The sequence below is a fragment of the Pogonomyrmex barbatus genome, unplaced genomic scaffold (genome assembly GCF_055798465.1).
Source record: "Pogonomyrmex barbatus isolate J1 unplaced genomic scaffold, ASM5579846v1 scaffold1, whole genome shotgun sequence".
Lineage (NCBI taxonomy): Eukaryota > Metazoa > Arthropoda > Insecta > Hymenoptera > Formicidae > Pogonomyrmex > Pogonomyrmex barbatus.
In genome coordinates, this window is record NW_028297098.1 from 17,024,274 (window position 1) to 17,050,366 (window position 26,093).

Below are 26,093 nucleotides of genomic sequence, written 5' to 3' on the forward strand. Positions count from 1 at the left end.
AGGAACTCTCATTTGAATGCGAATGTGTGTTTCGTAACGTTTGTATATATACTTGCACGGGCGCGCGATTATTCATAGACGTGTATTGCGCGCGCGGGATCATGCTTTATGAAATCCATTGAAAACAGGAGCGGATCAAGAATAGCGTGAATTTTCGATTAAAAAAAAAAACATATAATTAAATAACAATTTATTACAATAATAGGAAAAAAACAAATATAATCGATATTTTTAACGTAAATGTTATTTTCTACATATATGTAAAAGGTATCTAAATGGTTCGTTTTTTAACGAAAGTCTTTTTTCTACAAACATTTTAAGGTTTTAATCGGAAAATATGAAATGATAAAGAGATAAAAGAATGTATTATTAATTTATTTTACGAGAATCACAATTTGAGACAAAAGTTCATATGAGATTATTTAGATATATAACGTGGATCGAATTTTCTCCCGAGTTCTTTCTCGAATCAAAATCTGGCAGAAACGAACGGTGGACGTAAATTTCGGTATAATTTGCTATAGGATAGATGGATAATTAATTCTACATAAAGCAATGCCGCATACGGATTGTGCGTACATCTTACGAAGACGTCGCGAGAAAGTTAAAAAATACATCTGCACGCAGCGTAAGCTATCTGAGGATTAATGGGATAATTGTGAATGCACGATGGGGAATTCAGTCACTGTCTAGCAACGCTGAAGTGCGCCTCGCGTCATTTGAATGCACATGCGATGAATAATAGTATCTTAGATCGTAAGAAATTTGAAGGAAATTCTCTTATGATCGTACTTAATAATTACTTATATAATTATTATAAGTATTATAAAAAATAATTTTATATTTTATTTTTTGTGCACATTTTACAATTTTGTCAGAAATGAAATATTTTTTAGTAAATAGTTTTTCTACAGAAAGAATAATTTTGCTGAAGTATTTAAAAATTTGGCTGAATACAGATGTCAAAATAATTTAATATTAGACTATTAAAATAATCATGTAAAATTCTTAAGCATAATAATAACATTTCAAAAATTTTTGACATATTCTATTCAGTTAGAACATTCTATGTAATTACTTTAATGATCAAAATTATCTTCAGTCTTTTCTCTGAATCTGACTAAATTTTTATACTTTAGCAAAAATGCTCTTTTTATGCATTCTTTCGAACACATTGAATATCATTGCATTAATTCAATCGAGATGACGATAGACAGTTACAGTTGCAATGTTATAATGATCCTTCATAGTCGGGGAGATATCGTATCGACCTCTCCTGCTCATTCCGAGCTGTTTCTACATCGTGCAACGTGCAATCTGGCGGATGGTGATGGCCGGTGACGGTGGCAATGGTGTGGCGTTTGCACAATAGATTCCGTTTGATACATCGCCGTATGGCACAGGAGACCGTTAATTTCGTGGCCTGTTGCCCCACAATGCCTTCTACACATCCACCTCACCCATTCTGCATTTAGATTGCTATTCTCCGTCAAATGTCGTTCATATTAATAATTTAGCCAAGTAAATAATAGCAATTAACACCATGCAGCCCATGATTATCCAAATTTTAGTGTTGTCGATTGATTCTAAGTGCAATTTGCATAAAATTAATTTTTCTACTGAGATTTTTACTGAATAATTTCTCTCTCAGTATAAAAACAAATGAGTTGATAGTTTTGATAAAACAGAATAAAAGATATATTAAAATAGAATTTAAGAATTAAAGTATTTATAAAGGATTTTATTTTATATATATATATATATATATATATATATATATATATATATATATTGCGTGGATTGTGTATAACGATTTGCAATGATTTTATGTGTGCGGACATATTTCTAACATATGCAATTTTCTTTCACGTAAAATTTCTCGTATTTTAACAGATTACTTTGCATTTTTTATTGCAGACACTCAGTGTAATGAACAATTCTATTTTTGAAGTTATATTTTTGGAACTTTTGTAGAATGCGTAGTAGAAGTTATATATGCTTATATATGAAGTTATAAAATAGAAATTTACTTAATTATATATTTTGTGAATTTTATACATTTTTGTCTCTTTACTGTGCGCCGATTACTATTTGATGTTGAAACGCAGCATTAGTTAAAATTAAAATTATAAATTTAAATTAATATTACAATGATAAACAATTTAATATTATATTAGTATTGATGCTCATAGCTTCTTGTAGCATTTTATATGTATATTCAAGGATATTTTTATGAAAAGTTGTGAAATTATGATATAATATGTACGATGTAATATACAATATACTATATGATACGATATACAATAATTTTTATACATTATTTTAAGACGTTTATAGATGTTAAGAATTATTAGAAGAATTATTATTGTAAATATGTTACATATAATAACGGAAAAATATATACTGTACGCGCTATGACGACGCGAAATTCAGGCACGTTCTGACGTACTTTAAGTAAATCGAAGTCTTCGTTTCAGTCGTACACGAATGTTCTCTTCTCGAGAAGAGACACACGTGCTTTGACTTTGAAGTTATTCTACGCATGCTGAGAATTTCATGCGTGCACAAGTGACCTGACATCGTTCACCGAAATGTTCCAGCAAATTACATGCCAACTATGATTATGATCACGGTGCCGCCTATTTTCTAAAGTGGCATTCAGACATAAAGTCGACATAAATTGTAGTAGTGTTACAAATTAGCATAACATACTTTATATTGAATTATAAAATAAGAGAAATGTGATTATATTAGACATAATGCAATATTTTAAAAAATTATTATTGATATTTATTTATTTGATTCGCTATAACTCCTTAAAAATATACCATACATCTAGCCGAAGCTAGACATACTTTTTTTCATTTGATCTTCGGGTTCTGCCCCCGGGTTGAGCCGTCGGCCGAAAATATCTTCCGTTGCTTCGAACGCCTCAATTATCATGCAGTAATAATCGTGGCCGCGCTCACTTTCGACAAGGTGTTCCCGAATCCTGATCGATGCTCATGTTAATCCGTTTCTGTCTCAGGAACAATGCCAACGTTGTCGTCCCGCCCACCATATCGGCCGTGTCGAAGAAAGAACCGCAAGAAAACATCGCCCGGATAGCGAAGCGGTACCTCGATGATAACATGCAGCAGGCGTGGATCAATCCTCGTCTAATATCGATGGTGAGTGAATATGATTATGCGCAATGATTATTCGCTGGTACCCATCCATACCCATTATATTCCTTAAGTTGCGCTCACACATACGTGTGAGAGGGGAGCAGGGGGGGGGCGTACGCGCGCGTACTTTCCGAGCCGGCCAACAAATTAGTTTGCGGCGGACTTCTACATTGGGAAAGTTTCGTGATTAATTTATTGGGCGGCAATGCGCGCACACTACATCCTCGCCGCGCTGTGCACGGAAGTTGAAACGCGGCGAGTTTCTAACTCGCCCGGACTATTTCTGCGATTTCTGGGCAGAGAGCCTCGGGCCGCGCGCTAGATACCGCGCGAGATACCGCGCGAGATCTCCTGGGGGCATCAACGAAAATCCTAGTGCTAGGATTTTCACAGCATTACTGTTCTGGAGGAAAATGTCTTTCTTACCATATCATATAACCCGTCGATCGATCTGGAATGTTCAGCTGGCAAGCTGACGACAAATTTTTACGACGTGTTGAAATAGCCTACAACAGATTTCGTATTCAAATGATACCTCTCGATTTTCTGACAAATAACATTTGAAAGTCGGCATATTTCGTTTACGTTGAATTCAAAATGCTAATGAATTTTTGGTGAAACCTAGTCGATTGAACGATCTTAATTATGATTCTTAATTTTAAAAAACGATTATATTAGAATAGTTTAAAATTTAGACTCTTAAAATTTAAAACGAGTGTCTTATGATAAACTTATATTCAATACTTATGTATCTTATACTAGTAATGATGACTGTATTAATTTTAAAGTACATTTAAAAAAATGGAATTTTGATGAATAATTCGCAATTTATTATGATGAATGTTAGATGGATTAGATCTTATGCTTCATTAAGATGGGTAAGTAGTTGAAGCCAACGTTGCTGACGTTTCGAATATAGCGGAAATAAATCACACGCGCACAGCGCTAGGTCGAGTGTCTTATTAGAGTTGCAACCAAACTATTCAAACGTTCTATATAGCTTTGAAGTCCAAGGCTGACTCGCAGGTTGGTGCATCTTTTCTGCACGCGACCTAGATACTTTACAAAAAGTAAATCTAACATGACGAATGAATGCTAAAGTAACTGTAAATCGAGGGATCCAATTATCATTAAGATACTCTTTTTTGTTTGTCTTTTAATGATGTCTTCTAATGATGTCTTCTAATGATGTCTCATTAGAAACATAATAAGGAAGAAGAAAGAACAATCTAATTTATATATGTAATGCGTCTAATTAAGAAATCCGTAAGCGTAAAAAAAATAATATAAATAATTTATATTTATATTTCATACAACTTATAAATAATTTATACAATTTAATAAAAAACTCATCGAAGTGTTTTTATCTAAATTTTTAGTGCCTATAATAAATTAATATAAAAATTTGTTAACATTGGAACCTAATGAACAGAAATTAAACAGAATTTATTTATCTGAAAAAAAATGTGCTACATTACATGTATAAAATGATTGTTTAACTTTTTTTTATGATGCTGAGGAACTTAAAAGGGGAAGACATTGTAGGTAATGTATTTACATATTTTCTAATGTACATCTCTTTATTTTTACATGTAAATTTGTGTTACGCCAACATTCCATACATGGTGATTATTTATGTCGTTGGTGGTTCGGTGTGGCGCGCATCGGACAGACAGAACGAGCAGACGAGTCATTAGGCAAGCCAATAACAAACTCGTGATCCACATAACCCTTCGTTACGTCGCGGGTGCTATTAGCTCGTGCAAGGCAGCAATCATTGCCGGCGGGTAGGACTCGTTTTATAACGCGTCAAGGCAGGTCTCGGTCGCGTCGTGCGAACTCATTATTTCCACTTCTTCTCGTCCCTCCTTCGCCCATTCTCCTTTTGCAATTCTACTTCTTCGCGATCTCTTTTTGCCTCGTCGCAGACCTTATGTAATGTCTCAGTTGCGTGTTTCTCCACGAGCAGCTTGTTGCGCCGATGATTCGAGTATGTGCACACCTGTGCACCTACGATAGCACGCGACGAAAGTCTTTCGTCTTTGGAAAGAATGTAAGGTGCAGCAATGCGGCATAACGAAACGAGAATTTTAGAAAGAAAATCAGATTTCAGATGCAAACTCAGATTTTTAAAATGTGTGAAATCTATAGTAAAGAATATCTTGATATTGTTGTATGTAATTTAAATAAATAAAACGAATTAAATTGAGTTTTTTTAAACAGATCTTTTATGAAGATAAAAACTGAACGTAATTTAAAGAAAGTTATTTAAAGAAGTGATGTTTCTTCGGATATTTGGTCATTTTCATTTTGATATTAAAACGTATGTAAAAGCAAATGTATCGCGCATAAATGCACATACGATACTACATGCATCAAGATAATTCTCGCAGTATTCCAGCCAACGATAATAGAAAGATCTGTTTCTATAATTAAGTACCGACAAGAGATACTCTGACGCTGTTTCTTCCCCGCATGCCTTTTCCTCGACTCTGACATCGATATTGGCGCGTGCATTCATTGGCATCGCCAAGATTTACGATCGTTCCGTATTACTTATGCCCGCCGGGTTTATTAGCATGATTGGTTGCTCCGAGGATAGATCGTTGCGCACGCAACCGGATCTCGGTTCTTCGGTTAGGAGGAGTTCGATATCTCGCGATCTTCGTGCCGGCACGGCCGATGGCTTGCCGCGAGCTCGAAAGAAGTCGTTCCTTCGACGTAGTTACCGGCGCTTCGTCAGGAGCCAATGACACTATTTGTAATTTGTTACGTGGTCGCCTCGTTACGACCGGCTCTAAATTCTTCCCGTCGCAGCCCATGGCGATGGGAGTCCACCTTCTCGCTAAGTACCGACCCTTCGAGCGTAATCCAAACCTCGGCCTTAATGAATTTTCTGATTTAATAAGAGTACCGCGCGCGGATGTGCGATAACGAACATCTCACTGTGACTTGGAGAAAAGTCATTTGCCAAATCTTATATGTAAATATTCGAGATATACTTGTCGCCGTATTTCACATGTAATTATCTTGATAATGGTCCCGTTAAGTACTTATGCCAAAATTTTTTATCGTGTAACGCAATTTATATTTATTAAAGTACTAACGAAGTAACATTAAATTGTTTTTAATGTGACAATTTGTTATCAGTAGTATAAACATATTTACATAGGATTAGCATTTGAGAATTTAAAATGTAATATATTTACAGTTAAAAGAACGAGTTATCGATAAATATTACTTTTATTCCGCAAAAGAACTTGTTTAATGATTACTTTATTTTCTCAAACGTCACATTTGAATAGTCAATAATATTCTCAATGATTACACAAAAAGAATGTTTTAATATTTAAAATTTTGGTATAACACAAATCTGAAGATAATTTTGTTAAATCATCAAAATAATTAAATACTGTTTAAATGATGGTAATAATGTTGCAAAAACTTGTTATATTAGTAACCAATTTGAGCGTCCTAATTATAATAATAATTATTTTGACAGTCTAGTAAAATTATTTTCAGATCTGTATCTGTATCCAAATTTTAAATTTAGACTTTTCAGAAACTATTCTTTCTGTGTGTATATGTATATAAATACACGACTGATCATAAAATGTGAAAGTTAATTAAGAGTTGACTGCGCGGATCTCATTCTTCGACTCATCAGCCGTTTAATAATCCCGAAAATTCTGACAATCAGAAAGGTCTGCGTATTCGCGTACAGTATCTAGATATAGGATGGCGACTTAACATCTCTTCCAACCGTTCTCCCGAAGTGCCTTGCATTCGCCTTCTCTAATAACAATAATAATAAGAAGGGACGGAGGGTTGTTTTAATCAGAGGGTTCGTCCGCCTGACGTGATTAACTAGAAAGCGAGGAGAATTGAGGAAAAGGGTGAGGAAAAGGGCGGATGCCGCTATCATTTCGGGTGTTTATCATATCAGTGAACTGAGGGGTTTCGTCGGCCCGATCGAGGGATGAAGTTAAATCTTGGATTTTATATGCAATTTGTACTTTCGTTCTGCTGTTTCCTCTCGCACGAACTCTTGACGAACTCTTTTATCTCTTCATTATTCAATTGCTCGTGCGTGAAAATATTTTGTTTGTTTTAGTCATGTTTTACGAGATAATACGATGTTGATTAGTCTTTACGATTTTTAACAAGAAAAATAGCAAAGTGGAAAATGAGCTTAAAAGCAGTTGAAAAATTTTCTTTGTATTTTAATGGAGGAAAAAAAAGAAGCTACTCAGCAATTCACAAAACATCTCGCAGATTTTCAAATACTATGTATGTACATATATTCTTGTTTTGTCATAAAACACTTTCCTTCTGTTTTCAAGGGGGACATAATTTTCTTATAGCGAGAAGAAAAGGTGGAAATGTGCGACAGCGCTGTCTTTCTTTTGATGTTGAAATCGCGTCTGTATAATATTATAGAAATAACTCTGTCGTTCTCTTGTTTCTCTTCTTAGTTGTCTCTCACTGATCTTATGTCTCGCGCTTTAGTCAGAAACTCTAATTAGCGGAATTTTCCCGCAGGTGTATAGAAAGATATATTCAAAATGCTTACAAGTATTTACAACAGAGTGGTATCAAACACCATCAAATGATCTCTTCATTCTTTTAACGATAAAGAGAATGCAATTATCATGGAAAAAGTTAAGTGAATATAGAAGGAAAAACTTTATTTCCCAATGTATTCAAAAAATAAAATTATAAATCTTTTTTAGAGTTGCATTTTATTAAATATCTTTTGCTTTTAAAAAAGATATTTGTACTAAAAATGACAATTAGATAAAAGAATTTTTTTGTCTCTAATTTCGAATGCCGATATTATTTTTTAAATTTGAGTTGCAAAAAAAAAAACGAGAGAAAACATGATCACAATTGCACATTACTTTCTGCATTACGTACAATCATACCATCTTTCACACCTGCGACTTCAATGGCGCCAAGTAGCGCCGGTTAATCCCGATGAAGCGGAAAAAACTGGTTGCTTCCGCCTCGATGAGGAATTCTTTTGCCGCCTTTGGGGGATTTTGCGGTGAGACTCTTCGAGTAGTATCGAGTGTCAGTACTTTTGTCGTCGTGGGATTACTCCTCAAGAAATTTTTCACAGGATTTGGAGTGATACCTTCGATCGGACATGATATCGATGATTTATCGATTTTTGTAAAAATCATGAGTTCGGAGACCGCTTCGCTTATGTTTTATTCCCGGATCAACGGCATCGCGAAGCAAATACGGATATTTCATTCGCGTCTCGGGAGAATTTATAGATGCCTTATCGGTGGCTTTGACTTGGTCTTCCGAACAAAATTATTCTTTCGATAATGGAAAATTGACTTTATTTTTGGATATAGTAGAAAATAGAAACGCGAGAATAAAAATTTAAGATAAAATAGGATGTAATACTATATACTTTTAAAAAAATAGTTTAGAGAAGTAAGAGTTTTGGCTATATGATAAACAGTGTCTTATATAATTAAATCATTAATTAGGATAATGGGTTTATTGTGTTAGATAATCTTGGAAATCTCACAATTATCTTATCTCAGAATTATCTTCTACTCTAATAAATTGGTGTGGTTATGGTCTCGAATTATTTGAAATTTATTCTTCGTGAGGTTAAGAGGTGGCAGTACCAGTCGCTGGTTAAAGCTTATTGAAGAAAGTAGCGTGGCGTCGGGGACACGAAAGATAAGCGCGAAGTGAGATGGTGGATAGGAGGTTGCTTTAATATTCGGCTTTGTTCGCTTCATTAGCGCGGCACAAAAGTGGCTTAAAATAATTGAGTCTACCCTAGGTATAATAGCCATTCTGATATCCCATTGTTGCCTCGGACTCGTGATTTGCGGCATTATCAATGGGTGCTTATTTTCTCATTGTGCCTGTGTGCCCATTGTTTTTATTTAATTCAACCCCGCCTCTACTTTTGGTCCCCTTTTCCATCGTCGCCATCGCGCATCCGGCTACGGTCGCTACGATGATGACGAAAAATTGATTTATCGTCGGATAACCGCACGCGTCTTAAAGTTTTTGTGCCGCTTGAGCATTTTTGCCGCTTTGCCGGCGAGGAATGATTTATCATCGGAAATTCCTTTATCATTCTTCTTGCTGACCTAGCCGGTACAATATTCTTAATTTTTAACCACGTATCGAAGGAATGGATTTGTAAAAAGCTGATAGTAACGGAGCGATTATACGCGATGCCCTTAGGGATATTGCTAGTTTCTTTAACTGCTGAAGTTCTGAATCTTTCGATTTTTCCGTTTGAAAAACTTGACTAGACTCTTGATACATGCTTATTTTTTAATTTATTTTTTACTATATTTTAATTTTTTTATTTGGTATTTTTATAATCCGATCTTTTAACTAAATTATTATAATTACAAATAAAACTTTAAGCTAATATCTAGTTGAAATTAATTAAGATCCATTTACTCCATTCCAAGTTTCAGTTAACCATTCACAACAACGTTTAACAAATTTTATCCTTTACTTCTCTCACATGATTGAGTTGCACTACAAATTACAGTTTAATGTTATATAAAATTAGCGTTGCAATCTTGATACTTTTTTCTATTTTCTATTCTCCTTTTGTATTTCAGTTTGTCCCGCCAGCGAAACGCAACGATATACATTTTTGTACTCAAATTGTGCAGGTTGCTATAAGCTCACCCCGCCGTGATGCTCTGGCCGCGTTTAATTGAATTTTTAATGCGAACGTTTCATTTTGTCGGCGTAAATGAAGACAAAGACCGCACTTTTTTAATTATCACATTTCACAAGAGGCACGCTCACCATATCCTGGGCATTCTTGCTCGCGGGAGTGCTGCAACACCTTAAGGGCTACTATTAGATGATAAGAAAAAGCAGTCAAACTAACGCATTCATAAATTCATGGTTGTAATCAAGAGTTAAAATATCCTTTCTCTTTGAAAAAAATGTGAATAAATTGTAATTAAGTGAACTTATATTTTTTTTTCCTCGTAACAATTATAATTACAGATAACAAAAATATTGGAAAAGACAGAAATTATTATTCATTTTTTGATAGTATTAATGTTTTTAGTATATTACAATAATAAATATTACATATATATAAATATATTTTATTATATAATAATATTATATAGTATTATTGTCACTAAAGATAACAAAAAATTATTTTTTTTCCAATATAAAATAAAAAAATTTCATTATTTTTACTTTTACGCAATTTCTAAAGATTCTTTGTTTCTTGTTGACTCCCGGTAATATTAACCACTTTTCTGCCGACGGAATCACCAAGTTTATGGTAAATTGGGAGGAATTCTTATCTTTTTTTTATTCTCTTCCGCTTTCTTATTCTCAGCCTTTATTTCTTTTTGCCCATTATCCCCGCGCTGTTTTTTTTTAAATACCTTTTCGTTTATCATTTATTCTAAATCTTTACGTAACTATCATAATTTGCTTTTATATTTTGAGAATATAGACATCATTACTGATAATCAGGTATCATCGAGATTATATTAATTTCAATTTTGTCGTCGTTGATGTCGAGAAACGAAGTTATTCGCTATCGCCAGAAGGAGCGACAAGTAATCAATGAAACTTTAGATTGATCTTGTACAATTAGCGTCTTAGAATGTACGCCTCTGAAATTCGCGTTGACGTTGTTTTCATGGCTGTACGCCGCAGAGCCGCGGCCCGTTGACAGCTTCTGGATTTTGGAGTAATTAATAACGAGAAGTCGTGCGCACGACTAGGGTGTAAACTTACTCCCTCACAGCTCTTCAATCCCTTTTCGTGACGGACGGCAATGTAAATGAAACACACAGGCGAGACGTTTTCTTATGGCTTCGTGTACAATATTGACATTGTTTCAACAAGTAATATATTTAATACCATATATTCTCACATTTTTTAAAATGTTATTATAAGTATAATGAATAATTTTGAAGTATCGAAATAAATTTATCTTATTTCATAAATTGATTTTAGAATTGTCTTCTTATTTAAAAAATTCATAGCTTAAATATATTTATATCTTTGAATCTTTAGACATTTGTTATTAAAAATATTTATTAAAATTTTTCTTAAAATAATTTTTATAATTAAAATTTTACTGCCATAAATACACGGATTGATAAGATATTTTTAATAATTACAATAATTTCTAAAAAAATATTTGAATTTATTATGATTGAGCTGTACAAGAATGCGGTACCGCTGTGTGAGGTTACAAGTCGATGACATGATTAATATAATCCGCGTCCCAAGGCGGACTCTAATTCGTTCAACGACCGATTGACTCTCGACACGCTTGCCATAATCCAGACGCCACCGTTGGCGACCCCTCGAGAAATCGTCGTAGAGAAACTCTCGGTCCCCCTCGGTCGCAGTTCGACGATTCGCATCGGAAAATCAATCGGAATGATTCCCCGTTTGCCCCACCAATACGCGGTCGTGTTGCTATTATTCAACGACGTTATACGTGCAACATCGGCATAATGCCGCGGATAACACCGCGGAGTTATATCGTGAGAGAGCTATGTGTACGCTCGAGCAGTAAGTCCACGCGTAAAGGTGTAAGGGGTAATATCGTGGAACGAGGATACGGTCCGCAAATCCCCCATGATCCCCTCCTCAATACGTAGCTCGGCGTCTTAAGGTTATGATACCTACCCCCGAGCCCCCTATGATCTCGGTTTAATATTTATAAACCGGATATATCGCAGCGCATACTTGCGCGCGTATAGACGCCGGAACGAATGGTGCACTTGCCACCAGAGATTGACTCGATTTCGCCCCCACGTTTTTCTAACGACGTCGTTGAAACCCTTGGCGAGCGACGACGCGATAAGATTTACACCTACCGACATCGTCTCGCTTCTTTTGTCTCGCTTTTGCCTTCTTACGGTATCTTTGTAAATTTATTAATTTGTTCATTTTGTTGAAAATTTTGTTGGAAATTACGTTCTTTCGCTTTATTACATTTACTATTCATTGATACAATCAAATCGGTCTGTGTTAAAAAAATCATCGCGTCGTTCTAATCATTTGAATCGACAAGGTGATGTTACTTTCGGCTGAATGAAATTAATACCGTTCCATTTGCGGATAAGAACGGGAAAGGTTTGAAAACGAGGAACTCGTATGGTGCAGCTTTTATGATGGTTTCCAAATCTTCAGGAAACGAATTCCCAATCTTGCTCTCGCGCGCGATTTCGCGCAGTGTCAACGTCGCAATGCTGGTCGCAGCCCCTAAAAAGATTCGGGTCATTTGGTAAAGTGCTACTTTGTGTCACATAAAAAAAGCGTCGACGTCCCTCACTGCCGGGCAGTTACTTCCCAGTCAGCGTTTTCCAATGGGTAGGACCTTTACCCTCCGCGACGGCAGGGAAGAAGGACGGAGAAGAATGATTCGGAACAGTCTGCCCACCCTTCGAATTTCGGAATCCGCGACACCTTTGTGCTCCTCCGAGCGTACACTCGCTCTCCTTTGTACACTTACGAGCGAGAAAAGCATAGTTTACAAATGCATCTTGCTTACAGCTCAATTTTTTTAAATAGACCGCTATTTAATTTAAAACTTTATACAATTAAACGAAACGTAAATGTCGATAAAAAAATCTGTTTGAAAGGTTAAAATAACGACGAAATAAAATTCTGACAATACTCCTGACGTTTTCGTCGGCGAAGTCTCTCGGAATTCGCTTGGTATTATACTTGCGGAACGAATTACGCGGGAAGAATGGATCGCTGTCTCGGCTACTGGCGTCACGAACTCCCGCGGGAAACTTTTCCGGAGTTTCCCGCCGCGCAATCGTAACATGGTAGCAAGGATAGAGAGAGGTAGACAGAGTGAGAGAGAGAGAGAGAGAGAGAGAGAGAGAGAGAGAGAGAGAGAGAGAGAGAGAGAGAGAAGATAGAAGGAGGAAGAAGAGAGAGAGAGGAGAGGCAGAGAGAAATAGGACAGAAAGAGGGAAAGAGAGAAGTTAAGAAGGTGATGCAAAAAAAGCTGTGTGGCAGCTTAATCGCTTCGGAAATGCATAGTGCGTTGTCGGGGCAATAAGTTATCCGTGTCAAGAGAAAAGATTGGGCAGGGGGTGGATTTCCGCGGGGGTGAATCGAAAGTGAGAGAGCGGGAGGAGGAAGCACGACGTGGAGCGCCGTTAATTTATGGACTTATTTTTCCCGGCATGCGACCGCAATTAATCCTGCTCTGTAATTGCTCCCTAACGCGGTTCGCGAAAGGTTTCTTTCAAACTTACTCGAAATCGGTCGTAGTTGTCGTCAGGCGATCATTGGCGAAAGATCAGTCTTTTGAATTAGAGACGACAATGCAGCATCACTATACAGATTTTTAAGAAACTTATAATCGAGAAATATTATTTTCCTATTTTAAAATATTATCGATTATATATGAATAATTTAACAAAAGCGAGTGTTTATTCAGAATTGATAAATATTTTAAATTACGTATAAGATTAATCTGAAATTTATCTACTCTTTTGATAAATATAAATGCATTTCGACAATGCAAGCTAATTATGACGATAGCAGTATCTTGCAATTGCAAGACTTTAACTTGCTTGAAAAGCGCAAGTGGCCTTTAGGAGCCTTGCTTTAGGAGCCTCGTCGCTGCGTATACGCGAGCGTACACGCGATGCGCTGCAACTCTGTAATTACACGCGCACGGTTGCCAGACGATAACGATATCCCCATAACAAATCTCCTGCAGTAGTGTAGTGGACGGCGTAGAGAGTTTCCAGTTATCGCCGAGAAACGGGCGGCCTCGCCCGTTGAGATCGCTCGTATCAACCCGCCGCTTCGTATCAATGTACGTGCGAACCTGCTTGTATTAATGAAGTCTCTCGGGTCGAAAGCGTATCGAGCGTATCGAGTTGCAATCTCATCCGGCTGCGCATCGGCTTCTTTTCCGACCAACCGTCTGACGAGAAACAAAGCGATCGTAAATCCTCCCTCGTCTTCCATCTCTGCAACTCCTCGTACTTCCGCAATGGTGGCGAGAGTGTTTTGGGCGGTTGCCCGCCACTCGCCGGGAATATATCCGAGATTCGCGTATCTTTCCGCCCCACTAATTTCAGGGTCGGAGAGAAATGACCGTGAAACAGCGAACGATACGGAGGAACGCGAAGATCGTTAAGTGTATTAGGAAACTGTTACTCTTGCGACAAACCGCATTTTGCGTCTCTTTGCATCCTGCGGTGATGCCTCTTTGATGAAATGGATAAATGGAAATAGGAACTTTTCAAGTGCTTTGATAATCAAACAGATACAAATTTAACAAGATCAAACGAAAATCATAATAAATGCAAGAATAGAGTATATTATAAAATATTTGGTACCTAAATTTTCGCATGATATTTGATGATATTATTTTGTTTTTAATTATATTATTTTGAAAAAAATATAATAATCACCCAGTTACAGTAAAATAATTAAAAAAATTTTAAAGAAAAAAGAAATATCTAAATTTTACAAAAATTTTTAAAAATTAATTATTCGATGAAAAATATTTAAGAAAAATGTAAATTTATGAAAAATGAAAAAACCTTTCTATTTATTTATATTTATTTAAAATAAGAATATATTACTTTTAAACAGAAAAGATTTTTACTTTTTATTTCTGCAAAGAGTATGGTATGCATGGTGAAACATATCGAAATTATTTCTACCTCTTTTATTAAATGGTAAAACTGCAACAGACGCTGTTACATTTTCTCAAGGTTGATATTCTTGTCAGAGTCTCACAAACTGCAAGAACTCTCATTTCCCTGTGAAGTTAACGTCCTCCTCCTTCTTATAAATCATACTTCTATTCGGTTGGTTAACTCGAGTTGCTTGCCGTATCCGTCATCGACCCTTCCTCCGCACCCTGCGGCTATGTTTATGTGCCATTTGCTGGGAAAGTGAAATAATCGTTGTCGTCGTACTTTCGTTGTCGACGCGCTTGCCGTTTTCCTTCTCCTTAGTTTTGGATGAAGCAATCATTCTATTTTTTCGTAAGCCATTTCACCTGTGTGAAGATAGCCCCCCAACATTGAAAAACATAAAGTTTCTATAGCTCATTCGATTGCTCATCGTTTGCACATGTATGCACATTTCGAATTTTCGTTTGCACACTTCTAGTAAAAAAGTTATTAACAAAACAAATTTCGGAGGGCCATCTTCACACTAGGCCATCCCCACAACTATGAGTAAATTAAATAAAAAATAGCTCAATTGATAGATATTCGTTTGCACATTGCCAAACAGGTCGATTTTTCGTTTGCACATCTTTAGTTAAAAAGTTATTAACAATTAAAGTTTCAGAAGCGAGCGAGTTCAGTTTCAGTTATTACAAGATATAACGTTTAGGTACAAATATTAAAGATGAGCGAGAACATGCGATAGATTTATGAGAAATAAACAAGAACCGAATATGAATGAAAACGCCACAACTTTTCGATTGATATCATTTTAAGCACAATATTTTTGTTTTCACCTCATCTATCGAACTCGCTCGTTTCTGAAACTTTAATTGTTAATAACTTTTTAACTAGAGATGTGCAAACGAAAAATCGACCTGTTTGGCAATGTGCAAACGAATATCTATCAATTGAGCTATTTTTTATTTAATTTACTCATAGTTGTGGGGCTAGTGTGAAGATGGCCCCCCGAAATTTGTTTTGTTAATAACTTTTTTACTAGAAGTGTGCAAACGAAAATTCGAAATGTGCATACATGTGCAAACGATGAGCAATCGAATGAGCTATAGAAACTTTATGTTTTTCAATGTTGGGGGGCTATCTTCACACAGATAGCCATTTCGTTCATTTCTTGACTTGTCAACAGCTTCCATCTTTGTCAACTAACCAGACAAAAAAAATAATTCCTCCATTATTTTATTGCCAACTATTTGTCGAGATTAATCCGTATTTTCTTAATAAAAGCGATAAACATTTTGTTTCATAATTACTTAAAACCTTTATCTTAAAAATCCATATTATTAATAAATTAATTCTGCAGTTATTATTGCTCAGTGACAGAGATTATTTAATATCCCAGAAAATTATCAATATCATAAACATGATGATGTCCTTTTACAGATATCGAATATATCTGTAATCGTATTACGGAGCTGAGAAAATTTCTAAATGATCGTAATGAATTGGCAATTTCAAGCTTAAAATTCTTCCCGTCGAGTCATAAAATGATATTCAGCGATTACAATTATTCTGTTATATTTTGCGGTCCATTATGCGTCGCGGAATTCTCGGTTGCACGCGCGCTCAAGCGTCCGACGCGTTATTAGCAAGTAATGCGCGCGATAAATGATTTTAAATGAGTTAATATTCGTAATTTCGATATTAAACTCTGCGTGACGTATCGGAATTCGTTATAGGGTCGGAGAATGTGCGCGGGTATCGACAAAACTTCCTCGCTGCTCTCGAAACGGTTGTGCGCGAGAGCCCTCGGACACGATATATTGTGGTCGGATCGACGTGTGCTCGTCGGATTTCCATGTTTAGGAATTCCGGCGGAATTCGCAGCCTGTCTCATTTGCGACGATTTCAGCCGAGTATGCCACTTTTTCCACGCGTCGCTGCGGTTTTCTCTGTAAAAGCTTTACATTCTTCTCTCAGAATTTGATCATTTTTATACGCCACGATATTGTTGCTCAATTTTAATATAGTGAACAGCAAGTGAGAATAGAGTTGTGCGATCCTGTTTATATTGAGATATGTTCTTGCGCTTTATCAACAGCGATATATCGTTTCTTAGTAAAATTTATTTTTAATTTATTATTACAAATGAGTATGCCATTAAACGTAAAATGTAATTGAATTTAGACAGTATTAACCAGTTACCATACAAAGAGACATAATAATCTAGTATGATTATGTTTGACAGTCTCTAAGATGGGAATATAGGGATGATATATGTGTGTGCCATAATTCAGAAATATCGAAGCATTCAAAGGATCCTTTGGCAACTTCTTTCCGTTATTTCCACTTTAATGGCGTCGGGTTGTGAATGTGTATAAATTTCAGAGCGGTATTTAAGAACGCACATTCGCGATTCCCACGCCGTCAGCGAGTAACTGTATGCACACACCCGTGATTCATGGCGTGTTATTGCATATGTCTCGTGAGAATATCTTTTGTGCATCCTCGTTTTTCGCGATGAAAGCAGTCATGCCATAAATCGTCCTACTAATTCATTTTTATTCAATTATCAATATTCTTAATCATTGGAATATTGAAATTTTGTATCGCAGACTTTAAGGTTCTTTTCTATAAATATTCAGAAGAATATTTTAATATTTGAGTAATGATAGACAGAGAAAATGGGCCAATGAAGAAAATAAACATTGCTATTTAAATATTGAATAGATTGTTTATGGCTAAAATTTAAAATTCAAAAAAATTGAAAAGAACAAAATTTTATATTTTTTATTTTATCGATATACAATTTTTAGGTAAATTAGATAAATTATTCTTTTTTATTGTAATTAAAAACTGTGTCTTATAATTTAAAAATAAGATAATTAAGAGTAATTGTTTCTATTTATAACATTAGGCATAGCATAAAAAAGTATTAAATGTAATTTCCGTATAAAAAAGATATACGATATCAAGTCAAGTATTTTTTATTCGAAACGACACCGGTGGGCAACACGACTGCGGACTCAAAGAGACATTCCGACGCTCGCTCACTGGGGGATGGCCTCTGCTGCTCCACCCTCTCGCAACCGCGGAGTTGACGGCTGATTGAAAAGTTAGTGCGCCCCCAATCGAGAAGATGAGTCCCCGGAATCAAATCACTGCTTCGACGAGGGTGGATGCACGACGGGATGGATCTCTGTACTCTCAAGCCGACAAGAGAGAAAGAAAGAGCCGGTGTGGTGATCGTCATGGCGCTTGTCTCCCAGGCCATTAAGCGGTATTGGAGCTTGCTTCCGCCAGGAAGATCAAATCTCCAGCGACTCGTTAGAAATGAGAACGACGTCATTTCTCGACTCGTGCATCCATCGCTCATCATTTCGTTTGCACATACGCGAAACGTTTAGCTCTCGCGAAGCGTCTGTTATTAATTTTATGGAATTTGCAAACGCATATATCAACGGAGTAGCAGAATGCAAGAAATGAAAAATATATATGAAATATAAAGGTTACTTTTGGAATAGTATAAATTTTGCATCATGCAATTAAAGACACATAATCCGAAATCTGAGTCTGACACACAATGTTATAATAAAATGGAGAAGTTTATTGATCTTTTTCTCCTTTTTTCTTTCTTCTTTATATCTGATTTTATATGCAACTTTCTCCATTCAATTTTAAAGGAAATTTTATATACATGTGCGCACAGCGTGTAGTTTGCTTTATATTGCATTTGAAGTAATAACTAAATTTTTCTTAATTGTTTAAATAGTTATTGTTGCAAGAAATTGTTCAGTATTAGATATATAATTTTTTCTTAAACGTTATCTTATTCATTTAGTGATAAATAATTTGAGATTCCTTAAGGCGTGATAAAGAAGTTAGGGAACATATGGGATCGTTTTGTTCGTATGATACATTGGAGGGTTAACTGCGACTCTTATAGCTGCGTTTGATCCCTCGCACACGTTGATCCCTCGCACACGTTGATCACGATTCGATCATGTACGATGGTGTGGTCACGAGAAGCCATGGGCGGCCACGCGCCGCGGTTGGCTGGGAGCGAAGAAGCGCGTGTCAGGATGCAATTTGTCCGAAATGCTTTCGAATCGCGAGAAAGGGACCACCCGGATCGATCGCATTAACGACATTTTTACGTGATACGTGACTGTGACACGCACACGTACCACCATCGCGACCGCGTTGTCCGATAAAAAGGAAGGATCGCTTCGGTCGTGGGGTCCGAAAAGAAGCACTAGGGAGAGCGCGCGTATTTAACTAATCAGATTAGCGATGTAATTAGCAGATCCCCAGAAATTCGTCTACACACTCCTTTACGTCGATAATTAGCGATAGCAGTCCGTTAATTACACGCGTTAACGAGAGGGCTGCTTGCCGCGCGCGTTGCATTGGTCGATGGCTTGTTTTCTGATGGATCCACGAATCGCGTGGCCTCGATTCTACCCCGCGCCGCGTAATTAATTGTCGTGGACGCATAAAAACCCCCGTGAACTCGCCGCCGTTACTTCCGCTCGAGAAAACCGCGGCAGGGCGTCCGTAGGAAGTCTCCCTGCCCACTTCCCTTTCTCATCAAACGGACGATAATAAACAAAGGGAAATTATTTTTTCCTCTTTGGCCGGGACAATCTCTTGTTCTGCTTTATCGTGTCGTCCTGATTATCGTTGGGAACAGGTTTGTCGCATCATTTGTCTTTGTGCATCGAGAAGTTAATTACTCCATCCAATTAACGTGTGCCGCTATATAATTTCGTGAATAACCAACTTGGCCTCGATAAAAATGTTTTTGCAACATCGAGAAGAATTCTTGCATGCATTAACATATTCATATATTCAAAACATTTCGCATTTTCAGTATTCTATTTTGATATTTATTATTATTGTTCTCGTTGCAATTTTTAATGTCGTGCTACACAAAAAACTAATCTTCTCTTGTAGGAGAAAGTAGATCTTATTCGCGTTTAATCATGCAAAATGATAATCCTTTCTTACGTAATTCCTTTTACGCAAATTTTCGGAACTTGAAACATTCATGCATGTCGCGTGTCATGGGACGAAGAAAAAAGGTAAACTACTTTGTTATAAAAGTTCGTATATGCAGAGGGACCTGATGTCCATTATGCGCAAGCATTATGTGAGCATAATATGCTCGGAAAGACTCTTCTTTTATGCAAGTTTCCCTTAGCGCCACTTAGAAAAAAAGTAGTTGTTCCAAAAGGATGGAAAAATATAATCTGTTCTGAGCGCTCTCCTGTCTATCGAAAATAAAAGAACTTATAATTATGAGGAGATTAATATTTAGAGACATATTTGCGAGCATAAAATATATGCTAACTTTTAATAACTTTTTATTTCATCAGTTGTTTGAAATTGTACTACGGGAGAAATTTACACGTTTCAGATGAGATAAATTTTCTCCGTAAAAATTTTGACCGAAAATATCCTTATAACGAAAATCAACATCTTTCGCAAATACAGAAAACAAAGTTGCTTAGCATGATATCAAGAATCTAATAAAAATAAAATAATTTTTAAGATTAAAAATATAATTGAGAACTCACTGTTTTGAACAACTTATTTCACAATATTTATTTTTTGTTTTTATTTTTAAAAGTTCATCGAAAATCACATTTTGCAAAAAAACAAATATTGCACAATTCCTTATCTGCACAATAATTATTAGTCACACCGATTGCCGAGTCTATATCATATACTTATCAAGATACTTAGCAGATTCCGTCGAGATACGATAATTCATACTTTACGATAATTCGATACTTTAATTCAAGATTTATAAGCTTTTCCAATACTACGCATAGTCCATCCACGATATGCGAGGGACCAAATGGAGGCAATTCTCGGCCTGCGATGTATGGGATACAAACCATTCCAACACCTAATGCATCCGGAGAAATCACTCCATTCGCATAGAGAGCTATAAATGGGCTAGAAACCAAGATGAATGCGGTTGGGAAAGAAGCATTCCGCAGAAATCCACAGTGCGCTTTAATCAATGCTAACAATCTGTTTATGGAGCGGAGGGTCGAACGCGTTTGCCAAAACCGAAGGGCGAGGATGACCTTTTCCGGATTTGCGAGGGTCAGTTTTCCTCCTGCTCGTGCACGAAATTACGTTACTGAAGCGAAACTCATTTCATCGGGATGACACTGGCATGTTTCTGTTCCTCATCTTGAAAGAACTCAAGTCTCATCCCCGTTAATGTCAGCTAAGGGAGAACTGATGAATGATTGCACCAATAACTTTCTTTCAATCAGTAAATAAATGACAAATAAATTAATTTATTGAATAATATAAATTAACTAAGAAAAAATTAGATATAGTTAAAATATAGTTAATTAGATATTAATTATATATATTAAGGACATTAATTAATTATGTTAAGAACTAAAATATATTTATATAAATAATTATATTATAGAATAAAATAAGTAAGGGAAAAGGAAAGATTTTTTATTTGATGGTATCAAATATTAGAAAATTTTTATTGATGTCCGACTGATGTGTAACTTGTTAAATTCTTGTAATTGAGCGAATTTATCACGGTAAGAAGTTGAAATAAAGCTCGACGACGATTAGATTAACGTGGTTTATTAAGAACCAATTAAAGTCTGAAGACGATTACATTTAAATTTATGGTTCGTTAGAATTAATTTATCGTTCGTTCTAACTATTATCTTCGCTTTAATGTACTTATTTGATATGGTGAACAGCCATCTCACATCGCTGATCGTTTTTCTTGCATTAGACTACTTTGCATCTTCCTTCTTAGAAACTTCCTTTACTTTTAGTTGCTTTTCTTTCTGGTTTGCAGATTTGCTTTTTGCTTTCCTAGCAATCAAAAATGGATAAAAAATTGGATTGAATAAATACTGCAAAGATTAAATATGCATAGTTATTAGAAAAATATACATATAATACATCATAAATAGTACTAATTTGTTGTAATAAATCAAAGATATCGATTCGAACAAGTAATAATAAGCAATCTCAATAGACAGGATCTTTAATCTATTTTTTAATTTTCTTAAAAATTTATATATATATATATATATAAATTTAAGATAAATGCTTATGTCGCTAACTCCGTTATTTCTAATGGACTTGCAACGACACAAAGTCAGAGCTAAATTTTTTTCTTTATAAACTTTTTTGCTGCTTGTGCGATTTAATTTTTTTTATAAACGTGATCAATATTTCTTATTCTTAGTTGTCGATTACATAAATATTTCATAACAATCTATTCTCCGTTATATCTCTTATTGAAAAGTCGATGACAATGTTGTGATGCATGTGTGTGGCGTGAGTGCATTCAGCGCACTTGCACTTTCGGTCGCAACGCAGTGTGATACAACGAGGATGCTGCAGCGACGGCGGTTTTAATTACAATGTAATTTTCTTTGCGGTGCCCATTCCTTTGAAATGCTGTTAGGCTTCCACTCGAATACACGAAGCAATCACGTACCTTCTGGGCTAGGGAACGTCTCTCATACTGCCGCGACGTTTTGATCCGCGAAGATTAAAGGGGTTCCGCCCTTTTCCCTGCGCCCTTAACGTGCCCACGTCGTCACTCTTATGCCCCCTCTCATTGTGATGGTGTGCGGAATTTGGCACGATCGCCGCAAGTGCGTAAATATGGCGTAGAACTCGTGCTACGTCTCGAGCCTTTTTTCACTCTCTGACTTCGAAAGGACATACCGTCTGGAACTTTGCGTTTTTTGCTCACTAATGATGTTGATTTGAAAAGTTGTTGGAAAAAAGATACTTGTTCGTAATTTTTTGACAATGATGATCGGTTTGAAAGTATGACAAATGTAATTAATTTAAAAGAATTGTAACTTTTTAATTATATAGCTTTTTAATTATTTAATTGATCAGATGCAATAATAGTAATTATAAATATATTTATTTGCTATTTGATCAATAATTCAATATAAAAATATATATATATATATATATATATATATATATATATGTAAAATGAAGAACTTTTTGTTTAACGAGTTTGGTTTAACGAGGTTTCAAATATATATGTATATATTATATAATTGTATTTCAACGTTTTATTGATGACGATACTTCGTCACACTATATGTTTTCTACCACCGAATGCGTTTTTGCAATCCACCCTCGAGCCACAGCTACCATATAAAACCCATTTACGATCCAATTCAGCCTGATAAATTCCAGAAAACGTACGAGTCACGGACGGGATGCGTGTTTGGTATAGGGAGGATGCAAGAACCATAATGGATTATCGAGGGATGGTGTTCGATGGTAATCGAATACCATTTAGGATTAAAACCTATCAAATTTTCCTTCTTCCCGTTAGCCCAGAAAGACAGTAACATTTCTTTATGCGTTCTCGTTTGTCACTGTATTCTATGGCATTCTCATAGTTTTTATATCATTTCTTTTCATCCAAGGGTGAAAAATCATATTATTTTTCTTTCAAAACCTGGATGTTTCAAGAAAAACATATATTTATTACATTCTTTTATATTTCTTTATTTTTTATTTTTATACTTTTGAATCTCTTTATTAAAAAATCGTCTTCGGGTTTTTTTTATTTTTAATAAAAATTGGACTTTTTCTGCGTTTTATACGTATGATGCACATGTTGAAATATATTTTACCTGCGATTCAGCATCTATCGATTTCTCAGAAGTGCAAGCAATTGTTCACGACTTTAAGGTCCTGTGAAATTGGGCCGTCGTAGAGAAGTTTGCTTTTTACGACGTCCGACGCTTTCGCGGCCCTTCACCGACGAAGAGAGTGAGCCTACGAATGCCGAGTAATTTCTTTGTCGTCTTTTAGGAGCGACGTTCCCCACGTATAAATCAAAGAACTCGTAAGGGCGTAATGATTCAGCAGAGAGCTTTTGTCGTAGGCGAGTGGCCTTTCCTCTTTGGTTTTTCATCGCAGTGCTTTATGTCTCGCGAGAAACTTTCGTAATAGCTCCGATACTTTTTGATATCAGACAAAATTTGACAAAAAGACGGAAGTTATAAGTTCAAAATTTTTCATATAACATTTAACTTTGAATAAGTAAACTTTAGAGAGCATTAAATTTTATTCCTACTATTAGGAATAATATAGAAATTTTACTAAAGATTGACTTTTGACATATCTCGTATTTAGATTAGTAAAAGCAAATCACGTTTCAGTTTCAAAAGTTTGACAATCGTATATATTTACTGTTTATTTTTAATGATAAGTTATACATATTTTACATATAAAATTCTGCAATTTTTATATTGCAGTCTTTTTTATATACCCTATTCTTTATGATTGAGAACGAATAATTATGGATAAATGTAAAGATATTGCATTTATCTTAAAAACTGCAAATCTTTTTCTCAAATATTTTTTTATATCGCTCTTAATGTCCGACATATGCATTAACTCTGACGTTGTGTTCTCAGTAAGATTATCCTCCCCGATTGCGATCGACCCTCAAAACTTTTCTTTCTGTAACACATACGAGACGCAATCGCTGGATGATCGATGGTGACGCGAAACTTTGGCATCGCGAGACCGCGCAGAGCTCGAAAGTGGACAGCGAACGAAACGCACTCGACGCATGGCGGCGCCTTCGTTTCGAGTCTCGACTTAGGAGGAGAAACAGACACTGACGTTCCCATCCGTCATGATGTCGTCGGGTATCCAGCGTTTCTTCAACCCTTGGAACTGCGATCGGTGAACCCCATGTGCGCGCGTTGTTGGCGTAATCGTGCACCAGGTGCCACGCTGACGTCTCTTAACGAAGGATGCGGCTCCCTCGTCACTCCTCTCGCCCTCTTCTCTCTCTCTCTCTCTCTCTCTCTCTCTCTCTCCCCCCTCTCTCCCCCTTTCCTTTTCCCTTTTTCTCTCTTTTACCGTTCCCTTTTTCTCTCTTTTACCGTTCCCTTTCTCCTCTCAGGGGAGGAAAGCGTCCCAGAAGCGGGGAAGCTCTTAACAAGCATCGGGCGTTCATGCTATAAAAGGGACTTTTTTGCTTGTTAGATTGTTTGCTCGCCATGGTCCTTGCTCGAATCGGGTCCGGGTGATGATGCCTCTGCCTTATCGAGATTGCAATGGTTACAGAGATAAACTTTTTGTCGCTTCTATTTCGATGATTAGGTTGAAGAGGTTGAATTGAAAGGTCGTGAGACCATCCTCATTAGCTCTCTCGTTATTGACTTCATAAGTATTCTTTGCGATATTCATGTACATTCTTTATTATATTTATATGGCATTAATTACAAATAATGGCTTTGCTTCTTAATTGAATAGCTATAATACATTTGATTTTAAATACATAGAGAAAGAAATAGTCATCAATCAGTTTTAATTTAAAATAATACTTCACACAAGAAAATTTTTGAGGGAAATATTAGATTATTTAAAAAAAAATATATAAATTGTTCTTATTGTTTTAGTCATTAATTTATAACAGAAATTAAAAAAGTTAACAAAATTAAGAAATAAATAACATGGTAATTTTATTTATGTATGATACATAATAACATTTAGTTAGGTTTCCAAACTATTACGCGCAAGCTGCACAGCAGTCTTTTCCATTCGATTTCCAGCCATGTAACACATTTTCGACAACGGACAGTCAGTCGAGCGGAATAGATCCAGATTAACAGAATTTTTTAGAGGGCCTTTAATTTTTTTCTGGATACCTCTTCGCGAGTGAGCGCGCGGCCGTCAGACTTCGCAAATCCTTTGGCCAAACAAGCGGTGGAGGATCTGGCAGGTGCCATTTGCCATTGAAATCCCGCTGCCATTAGAGACGTCCGATCTAAATCCCAGTGGCATTTGCGCAGCGGATTGTCGTCTTATCCGAATGGTGGCCCTATCTCTTCCTCGACGCCGGGCACGCCGGGCCCGCCAGCTTTCTTCTTCTTCTCCCGTTTTCTCCCTTGCGCATTTCGCTCCTGTTATTTCATTATTCGTCCTTCCTTCCGCGCGCGCTCTCGTTGTCCGGTCGGTCGATGTAGAAATTCTCCTGGACCGTTTCTGGCAGCGAACGTTACCCTGTTAAGATCCGCAAAGCAAACAGCGGCCGGTAGATAAGAGTGTCCTTCGGGAGCTTGCCAGGGATAACAGAGGGCTTTAAAAGGCTCGCGGCGTTTTCGCCAGCGACATATAGCATAGTTGCGCCCTTCCGTCCCAAATTCGATGCTCCATACGCTCGTCTGCAAATATTTTCAAAAATTCCCGGCAGTCTCCCGATAAGACG

The 26,093-nt window shown here is 36.3% G+C and overlaps 1 protein-coding gene across 2 annotated transcripts in view; it reads left to right on the forward strand.

Moving 5' to 3' along the window:
• The window catches only part of LOC105432315 (uncharacterized), a 321,362-nt gene that overhangs the window by 80,823 nt on the left and 214,446 nt on the right, over window positions 1-26,093 (forward strand). For both annotated transcript variants that reach the window (XM_089085420.1, XM_089085419.1), the window contains one exon: window positions 3,029-3,170. In XM_089085420.1, the coding sequence (XP_088941546.1) occupies window positions 3,029-3,170 (142 nt within the window). The remainder of the gene's footprint in view (window positions 1-3,028; window positions 3,171-26,093) is intronic.